The 10,704-nt window shown below is 38.8% G+C and overlaps 1 protein-coding gene across 3 annotated transcripts in view; it reads right to left on the bottom strand.

Moving 5' to 3' along the window:
- Nucleotides 1-10,704, bottom strand: part of PLCB4 (phospholipase C, beta 4) — an 83,661-nt gene that overhangs the window by 40,974 nt on the left and 31,983 nt on the right. For 2 of the 3 annotated variants that reach the window (XM_009079746.1, XM_009079748.1), the window contains exons 15-21: nt 9,691-9,781; nt 8,680-8,775; nt 7,333-7,430; nt 2,860-3,001; nt 2,131-2,215; nt 1,789-1,913; nt 103-108 (exon numbers count right to left, since the gene is read on the bottom strand). In XM_009079746.1, the coding sequence (XP_009077994.1) occupies nt 103-108; nt 1,789-1,913; nt 2,131-2,215; nt 2,860-3,001; nt 7,333-7,430; nt 8,680-8,775; nt 9,691-9,781 (643 nt within the window). Of the gene's footprint in view, nt 1-102; nt 109-1,788; nt 1,914-2,130; nt 2,216-2,859; nt 3,002-5,592; nt 5,629-7,332; nt 7,431-8,679; nt 8,776-9,690; nt 9,782-10,704 lie in introns of all 3 variants that reach the window. The other variant, XM_009079747.1, reaches the window with a different exon arrangement.

Raw genomic sequence — 10,704 nt, 5'->3', positions numbered from 1 at the left:
TGAGTAATGCAGATCATGAACACTCCTCTTCAGAAAAGACAACAAGATTGTTCTTTCAGAATTATCAGTTTAAATAAAAATTATATTTACTGCATATAAAACACACATCTAAGACATAAAAGGAAAACTTTAGATTTCTTCACAGTAGTAACAGTTTTAGCAAGGAGGCTGAAGTCTATGCTGTGCTTAGTAAACAGTCTTTTCCTGAATTCAAACATATCCAGTAGCAGAGAAGCAACAGACTGTGGTCATATCAAGTGCCTGAGATGGGATTTCGATCATCTAACTTTTGGTATCTACAATACACGTCTCCATTTCTGCTAGTGATCTAGCAGATCACTTGGAATAACAAAGGGATACAGGAGCTTTAAGATTCCAGTTAACCTCAGTCTTAGGCAGACACACAAAATATACTAGACAAGACATCCTTAAACTATGTATTTCTTCACAATGACCACAGACAACTACCTCCAATGAAACTGTCTGTATCCTGATATTTTAAAGAAGGTGAGATGAATAACACATTGGTTTTCTATGGGCTTAATTGGGTAACATACCACAAAAAGAAACCACAAAGATCAGAGCAGCATTGCTTAGTTTCAACATGTAAACCATGAGTTTTAGTCAATGCATTATTACAGCACTTGCTGTTAAAGACATATTGTACACACATAATAAGCTCCCTTTCATTCAATTCTCCCTCTCCAGAACTTAGTAAAAAATAAAATGTTTTCCTGCAGGTTACCACTTACTCTAGAATATCATCTCCCTGTTTAGCAATAACACAGGTATTCTCTTGCCCAACAGACTCTGCCTTCAAAAGGGAACAAAATTTTTGCTGCATGTTCTTCATTACACAAAACACAAGATTCTCATATGCTCATATCAGTTATTAACTAAATTTACTGAACAGCCTTAACTTTTATTTTCTCAATTATTCTTCAGCTTTACAGCACAGCTGGAGTGCTCTACAAGCAGTGTATTCCACCACAGCCTTCTCTTGCTTCCCTGGTTAGTGAAATCAGGGCATAGCTTTGCAGGACAGAACTCAAGGTATGATCGTTACGAGTGTCTGCAGTACCAAAGACACTGTTCAGGGAGGGGGAAAGCAAGCACAAAAGCACTGTCACAGCTAGACAAAGGAAATGGAAAAACTGGTCTGTTACATATATGACTGAAAACATTATCAGATAACTTAAAAAAAAATAATCCAAACAACAAAAAGCCTACCCTATTAGTTATACTCACACCTTCACTGAAGAGGAACAATACATCTCCTCTCACATTACCCTGTGGAGAGCCATTTACATTCCCTGGCATCATTCTCTCAGCTGGGATCTCAGACTCCATTCTCTGATGCTGAACACGACTCCTAACACTTCACAATAACTGGTCTAGAAATGCATTTGTCACATAGTCATTACTTTTTACCATCTTAATCTGTGCACTCCATGTTTACTTTGCAGATGTGCACCCAACTGTGCCAAAGCTGTGTATTGCAAAAACAGTGATTTCCCTGTAATTAATACTTTTTATTAATAAAAACCATTTCTGTGAGATGTTGCAGTACTTCATTATTTTTCTGTAAGAGGGGACTGAATTTTCTTTCTGTGTAAGGCTTTTTTTTATTACTCCTTGTCTTATGCTTCTGTAATTCCACTCCACTGTATTATTTAGCCATATGTCTCTTTCCTCAAAAAATGCCAGAAGCAAATCCATGGCATCTGTTTGAGAGTTACTGCCCAAGCCATTCTTTAGGATTGAGGTTCACTGGTTGTTGCTGCCTACCTGGAGTCTGATAGTTCAGTGAGACCATCTGGCAGCCAGCGTTCCAGAAAATTTGAGGCATGTAATTACTGGAATCCACTCGGCCTCCCTTTGGGTATATCCGACTCATTTGTCGTTTATTATAACTGTAGAATTCATCAAGGAAAATGAAATAAAAACATAATAGAATTGCATAGTCATATCCTGGTATCTTCAGTATTTCTCACATTGATCTTACTATTTCTCCTTCCATGAGCTACTTTCCCTTTTCCTTTATAGACATGGAACACTATATATCCAGGAAGGTACACTTGTTTATTTGTAGCATTGGTAGAGAAGGGGAATGAGGAGATGAAAGGATACTTCACAAACTCAATGGCATGAGTCTTCAAATACCCTAGTCCGACTGATTCATTGAAGGAGGACATATTATGATGAATATTACGTTCTAGGAAGAAAAGACAAGACATTTTAAAACACTCCTGTAATGACGAATCAAAACTCAAAATCATGCACTATACGTATGAGCAGAATATAGCATGTTCTGCTCTCTTTCCCCATTATCTGTTATTCATAGAATCAAATTACACTGATGAAAAATTTCATAGTATTTCTGACTTGCCTGGTTCTTTTCCACTTCCCGGGAAATCAAAAAAACTTTAATTTTTGGTTTAGGACAAAATTATTATACAGCAACTGTGTTGTGTGGCTAGATAAGGCAAAACAACATGACAAATGGTCTAGTGTGCAGTAACATCACAGTTAGCATCAGCTAACTGCTGACCACTGTGACATTCATGCTCACCTCACTGTAGAGAAAGATGAACTAAAAAAGCATTTCAGTTGGAAAGGCCATAGAATAGAATCAACCTCAACAAGCTTCATATTCTCCCAGTAGTTTAGTGACTCCTTGTGGATGACCAATGGAATAACATGCTAACTTTACATTCAAGGAAACAGATCTAAAAATATACTGATGATGGTCATTAAACTATAAAGGTCTTATGCCTACATTTCTAAACTCAGGAAATGTAGAGACTAAACTACCTAGGATAAGCAAATACTTTTATTTCATTCAACCTTTTATGTTACCTTCTGCTACATCGAAACCTTGAAATTTTACAGGTTGAGCATAGTTGACCATTGTTGATAAATATGGATGTATATTGGTTGTGGCACCTACATATTTGTAAGATGCCATCCACGCTTGCTCATCTTCAACAGTTACTAAACCCTGAAAACACATTAAAAAGAACAATTACTATTTCTGTGTGCAAACACTATTGTTGGAATTTTCAAATGTGGCACAAAATTATACTCAAATCTGCAGAAAGTTAAAGAAAGTGCAAATTAACACAAGCAAAGTGGAAACTTAATGTCTCAAATTAAGATTTATTTTCTTACTGATATATGCACCAAAGACTCTCAATGTTACAGGACACATGCAAGAGGACTGATGATAGAAAAGCTCCTAGGCAGTGGGTAAATATTACATGAAGTTAGTAGGATAACACTGGGGTAAAATATAAGTATCACAACAGACTGAACAATGTTGGGAGATAATGACCTTTGTCAAGTAAATTCCTAAAATCGTGATTTACTATACATTTTCTGATAGCACCTGTGGTGGGGCAGTGCATGCTTCCCACTCAGTAGAACTTTCTCAACATCAAAACACAAATAGGTTCAACAACTAATCTTTACTAACAGAAACAGACAAAAATAAAAGGATCATAGCTTTTGCTGGACAAACAGATGTCACCAAGACCACCAAGAGACACAGTACCAAGTTCCTATTCCTATCACTTCAACTGAAAAATCTGAATCCATCCTTCACATAAAGTTGCACTTGATTTACAATAGAACTTCAAACGTTTTCTACAAATATCTCATCTGCTAAAAACCCACAACAGGAAGTGCTTCTTTGGATCTACCTGTCCAACATTTTCCTTTCCCTAAACCAATTTGAAACACATTCTTTTCACTGAAATGAATAAAAAGAAACATCTCTGTCAAGCCAAGCAAACTCTGCTACTTCATTGCATTTTTCCCCACATACGTTTTTGGTTGTTGTCCTACCAGTGAACCAGTTACCAAAAACTCTAACTTACTGTAGGCTAACAGTGAACTGCTGCTAGGAAATACTAAGTATAGTCAGAAAGTCTTGCAGTACAACTTTGCATTTTCAGACTGTGGCTCATGTTTGCCAGAAAGTTCTCCTTCACTATTATATCAGAAGTAGCCAGTACACTGCAGAGCCTTTTCTCGTTGGAGAATAATGCAGTTCACAGAACCTACACTACTGCAACTCATTTACTCAAAAAGATGGGACTGTGAATGTAAAACCACCTGCCTGTATTATGGGTGTGTACCTCTACCTGCCATACAGTGCAAACACATTTCAAAGAATGAAAACCATGGGAAAGGGAACCATTTATGCCTTGATATAAGAGGGTTACAGTTACAAGGAACACAATTTCTGACTGCATACAATAGCTGACTTAGCAGAATGAGTCCAGGTACACATTGCTGTACGTGCATTTTAGATGGAATTAAACTTCCAGTGGCCCATGAAATCAAACTGATTAACACTGGTCGCAAATCTATTCCCTAAATCTGCCAAACCACACATCTCTTTATTAGCAGAAAACAGACACTTTTTTTGTTACTAGGTCAATATAATAGAGTTTAGGTCAAATTCAGGACAAATTTCTTCAAAGGAACAAGTCCTTTTCAGTGTCTTCATTTTCGGAATGCAAATAACTCAGGAAGAACTGACCACCCATCTTCTGAAAAACAGGGCTCTTCAATATGCCCCTTGTTGACTGCTCAGAACATATTTCTGAGCAGTCAATAATTTTATTTGACTATCTTGATCTATATACACCTAAGCAATGAACTACAGTGAAAAGGAAGTCAAAGGGGATTATGATGCCTTAGTGCCCAGGCAATGGTACCCTGCAGGCTACAGCTGTGTGACTATTACTGACACACTAGCACCAAAACAATGTTCCAAGACAATCTACGGGTGATTGATTTTCTCTTATTTACTTGCAGACCCTTAGTTTTTAGAGCAAATGGGCTATACTCTGCAGTGTTCACAACTTGAAAACTATGAATTAAGAAAGGGGTAAGGATGGAATGTTTCTTAAAGTCTACAGAAACACAGGAATTGTTACAACAGCACACGACTTTTAGGGGCTAGAGAAAACAATGGGGGAAAGTTGATCTCTATGTTATTTACACCTCCCCACCCATCAAGAAAAGAAGCAGAACCCACTTAGAAAACAACACAGACTGAAACAAAGTGTGGTTAGGAACAGGAGCAGCTTTAATGGAGAAGAGGAGGAGAGGCAGGAGAGTGGAAGGAGGTGGGAAGAGTCTTACAGAAGGGGTTCCTGGGAGAAGATAAATGCAGAAGTCCCAAGGGAAAGCAAAAGGAAGAAAAAGAGAGAGGAAAACAAAGTGCAGTCAGGGTAAGAGCAGAGGAAAAAAAAAAAGAAGCAGGGATGATATATCTCAACACCATTCAAAGAACTGGTTTCCCATTGCATGACATTTGAGACTGAGGTCAGACACTTCCAAGCAGGCAAAAGTCATGCATTCCTGTCTGTACCCAAATTTTTCTGACAGCCCTAACCCCAGTATAAAAGTATAGCAGAAGAAGCCCTAGATGACAAAAGGAGGTGGAGTGACTTTCAAAAATAGTCTGTAGGTACAATGAAACTGAGCATAAAACTGTTAAACCACTAAGAATGCATGGTAAGTAATATGCATGTTATATATGAAGCAATAAAATAAACTGCATAACATCCTGTGTGTCACCTTTTTATTGTTTTCTTGCTCAGAATCTTCAACAGCCTAAGGGAAAAAAAATATATACACATTATCCAAAGAAAAAGCAACAGGAAACACTCACAGTATGGAAAAAAATAAAAACGCTCAAAAAGTTAATGCATTTAGCAAAAAGAATAGCTTTTTCCACCTTTCTGTGGGGCTCATGTGTCCCATACACTTGCAAGAAGTTGTACTTTCTTTCAAATTTGGGTACACAAGATACAAAATTCAACAGCTGGCTAGCAATAGGAATAGCATGAAGGATGCCAGTCAGTTTAGCCCAAACCCATGCTATCACTAGATGCTGGGGACAGGAAGTTTCAGAGAAGAATGAAAGAATAACATACCCAGACCACACAAAAGATCGTTTGATCTGGATATGCAAACTACCAGGCCCTGAAAACTTCAAGGTTAAGACTGCTGTAAACTGTGCTTGAAATGTTCACATCTGGAAAAGGCCTGTCTCAAGATGTTATTTGCAAAGGACAGTCTGCTGCTTGTCTTCAGTAACAAGCTACCACTACTGAGAAACTTAGATAGATGTTGTCTTGGCACTGAACACACATTCCTAAGGAATAAAGATCAAGTCACTGATCAGCAAAGAAGCAGAGAAGTTACCCAAGGACATGTGCTGAGGATGACTAATCTTGACAACAAAAAAAATTCCAAAAGATTTAACACACCAAAACCTAAACAAAGCCCAAACCACTCAGGTAGTTAAGGACCAGCTGACTTAGTAAGTGAAACAGTCCTAAAGCAAAGAAGTTAAATGACACTTGAGTGGGAGGACTCATAAAAGTGCTGAAGAAGCAAAGATGTTGACTTGAAGAGATACCAAGAAGGCAGGACTGATGTCTCTGATACTCCTAGAGACATACTGCCAAAGGCAAACTGTGCCATGAAAGATTTTCCATACTTATGCTTCTATCTGGAGCAAGATTCAAAGGTAGCCAGGCAGGAGAGAAGAAGTGTCCAGAATACTTGAGTGACAAAGGAGCATGATCTGATAAGGTACCTTAGCACTCACATGTGGCTTTTTTCTGTAGCAAGTAGCAGTAACACCTTCAAGTGCCAGAGCAGGCTTAGTTTTGAATTCTAATTTTCTATATCTAACTACCATTGATTAATATTCAAATTACTGAGCACAAACTGATAAATTGTATCAAATCAGGCATGAGAGGAATAAAGAGAACTCTTCCCCTGTCTGACAGCAGTCTATCTGATATAGCCCCACTGCCATACCACCGCACTGGGGAATTATTGCCCTATTTTGCCTTCACTGCTGCAAGTGGAAGGGAGAATCTATTCCAAGGGTTTACGATAAAAATGAGGCAGGAAAACCCTGCAATGAAGACACAGAATGCAGCCATGCAAAAATACTGCTGAGCAAGGAATCTGATGTTCCACCTCTCATTAGGGCTCTGTACCTGAGATGCAAAGCAAAATATCAGAGACAGAAGCAGGAAACTACTTACTGCCTTTAATTTAATCAAATACCCCACTTGTATACTGCATACTGATTCTGTTTTCTCAATGAGGAACCTGAAAAAAGTACTTTCAGCTACAAAGCTTTGTGTTCTCATGAACCTAAAGCTTAGGGGCATCTGGTGAAGATCTCAGGTTTGAATCTTCTGACAGCAAGTGCTGTGATGCTTCCACAAAATGAAGTGCCTTCTACAACCACCTCCATGGAAAGTTTTCATAAAAACATATAAGAAGCAATCCCACCTTTTTGACACTGATGGCAACAGCTTCTTTTTGACTGTAATCATCTACAAGATCACTTCCAAACTTGTACTCGGGATGAGCTTCTTCTTCCTGGTCAGCTGCACAGAAAAGAAAAAGGATCAGTGCAAACCCCACAGCAACTACTGGTTTTGTGCAAGACATGCAACAAATGACAGATGAATACACAGTCTTGGTTTTGTCACTTTTAAGAATAGGAATAAAATCCAGGGTATTAGATTCCCAAGTGTTAGTATCAAGCTGCAGCTAAGGCCTGAGATTCTTATAGCTTTGTCATGGTTAGTAAGAGAAATTTTATACACTGTACTTTTGAAGTAATCAGTAATTTGCTTAACAAAAGTGTAAAAAAGCAGCCAATAGCCTTGGGAAAATAACAAGATATTACGATGGAGTTCTTGAAATAAAAATATAAGAAGATGCTAGTGCCCAGCCTTCTCATGTGCATTGTTAGTCTCCTTGTGTGTCCCTACTATAAGGAGTAATGTTCATTTGCTTTTAAGCTGATTTTCCATTAGATCCTAGAGTACTCAAAGAAGCTAAACAAAGTAAAGTAAAACAAAAAATATAATCTAGGAGAGGACCAAGGCATAGGCTAAAGCTGGGACATTCACTATGACATGGGACACAGGCCATTGGTTCAGACACTTGCAGGCAGTGCATGATTTAGCTGTTCTGAATGTGGACATTTAAAACAGACAAGGTAGATCACACCCTAAATATGTCTATTTTTCTCTGCTGGCCATAAATACATTCCACATCACTGGCTCAGAACTAGATGTTTACACTCAAAATATCTGACATTTGGCAAGAAAAATCCTATCCCTCATTTCATCCTTATAAAGTATAATGCAATAATCCAATCTGATGTTGACACAAGTATTAAACACAGTGACAAAACCTGTTTTCAAAGCAAAGATCACAGCTTCCCAGTCTCTCTTTCTCTCTCTTTCTCTCTCTCTCACACACACACACACACACAGAGTGAAAATCTGCCTTAGATGGTGCTCCAATATGACTTCTGAACAGTAAGTGGAAGTTAAAATTACCACTAGTACCAACTGAACTCATGTTCCTACCCCAGCCTGCTACGAGCCAGGAGTAGCTGTGATATGTGCCTGAGATGAGATAAGGCTGGAGGTCTGTAGAAATGGTCCTGCACTGAACCCAGACTTACAGCTGCTGCCACAGATCACATGCATGTGGGTAACATCCATACTAACTGCTCATAGCAGCCTCCTGATTTACCCCAGACACTGTTTGGGAACCCTCCTGATTTACCCCAGACACTGTTTGGGGTAGCAAATCCTGTTTGCTCTAGCAAATCCTCACCGCTTTCTATTTCTTCTTCATTATCATCCTCTAGGATATTTACAGGAGCAGCAGTTTCCCCAGCCTCCATCATTTTTTTCAGAGCATCGAGCTGTTCTGTTAATATGAAAAACAGAATTCAATTAGTCATGACATGAACAGTCTGTAGCACAAAGAAATACAAGAGAACAATAATAAATGATTCTCTGATCCCAAGAGCTACTTTTATTTAATGGATTCTCTAAGTTTTCAGTTAGCAATAAAATTTTACTAAGTAGAGAGCATCAATAAGCATACATTGTTGTTAGATCTGAAAAGTGCTCAGTAAGGGCTGTATCCAAAGCTCACTGAAGTTAAGAAAAATATCTCCATAGACCTCAGAGGTGTCTGAAGCAAGCACATTACTTCTCCAAAGAATAAATAGACAGCTGTCTCCTCAGTGCTTGATCCATACAAACGGAGGCCAAGCGCTTGGATTTTCATTGTGTTCCCATGTGCATTTCAGTCAGACAGGATGAACACAAACATGTATGACTGAAGTCAGTGCAAGGTCTGCACACTTATCTTTGAATGGAGAAGGACCAGGGTTTATCATTACAGCCATACTGGAAAGTAATACAGCAACATTATTATTGCTGAAAGAAGATAAATACCAGAACTGGCAACAACAGCAAGAGCACCAATTTGAAACTCCATTTCATTTCATGCTTATCCTGGAAAAACACAGCAATGCAAACATACCAGCATAGACAGAATTTACAAGAGATTCTATCTGCGTCGTATTTTAGCTCAACCAGCAGTCTGATAAAAGTCTCAGGATTACATTTCTAGGCCTATCTATGCCTAGGCTGCATGCTGATATCAAGGCCTAGACTCTGGCACTCATATGAAACACAAGGGCAAACAAGATGTCATTTACACAAAATTCATATTCTTCCAACGCTAAAGTACAAGCAAGTTGGAAACTTCAGTAACTTCTAATTGTAGTGATCTGGACTTTTGTTTACTTAATACTTGGCAAGCTTTACTTACTTTTTTCTACTTCAGGTTTCAGCCTTTTATTCTTTATGAGAATCTTTCTTTTGAGGTCATTAGGAGATGGTAAGGCTTTACCTGGATCAAGCTGTAAAACATTTTAAAGAAAAGGATATTAACAGCTATTAGGCCTCTGTGTATCCTATTCGGGAGTTTGACTTTAGGATAGCAATAGTAAGGGGCAGTGAACAAGCAGTGCCACCTCAGGCACAACCCCTGCAGTGTGACTGCATTTATATAGTCTCCTCTGCTTCTTTCCTATCCCATGGGAAAGCTATGCTCAGGTAAATGCTGCTGGCTGAAACCAGTACACTGGTCTCCAGCCTATGCCATCTTCAGATGCACTGGTCAAAACGTTTTCCCCTCTCCTGCCTGGCAGGGGACATGGATGTGACCTGCAACTCCTCATCAGAGGACTTTCAACTTTCCCTTCCTCCCTGTGGTTCACACATAGCCCAAGTCACAGTTTAGCCTGCTATCATTCGATCTCTAAATACGTCACCTTTTATGGTCCCTTCAAGCTGCAATAACGCCAGTGAGGCAGCTCGCACATACTTACGGAGTGGAAATGGGCTGGCACTGGTGGATGGAAAACTACCCAGTCCTTACCTAGGTTATGAGGACTGGTTTTGCCAGTAGGGCTACAGGGTCACATCCTCAATATTTGTGAAAGGCAAAGGGCAAGTTTCACAATACACAAGGAAGTCCTACTAAAAAGTTTGCTCCAATTCAGGAAAGGAGAAAAAATACTGAGCAAAGAGAAAAAGTGTAAAATCCTGATTTAAGCCCCATCACATGATTAAGGCTAAGAAACAAAGATTTGGGTATGGTAATTAGCACCCTCTCCACATTAGGCTCCCTAAGAATATTATGCAAGGAGTTACTAGTATAATGGACTGGGGTATTCAGTGAACTATAAGTGATGCAGAAGTAGAACGCATTAATGGGACTGCTAAAAGTTCTTAAAAAATATACAGATCTTCTTTTCCTTAAATCCAAATATGAGTAACA

This window comes from Acanthisitta chloris, unplaced genomic scaffold (assembly GCF_000695815.1).
Source record: "Acanthisitta chloris isolate BGI_N310 unplaced genomic scaffold, ASM69581v1 scaffold11158, whole genome shotgun sequence".
In the NCBI taxonomy this organism is placed as follows: Eukaryota; Metazoa; Chordata; class Aves; order Passeriformes; family Acanthisittidae; genus Acanthisitta; species Acanthisitta chloris.
The sequence above is the reverse complement of the archived record's forward strand: the minus strand, read 5'-3'. Positions and strand labels throughout refer to the sequence as shown.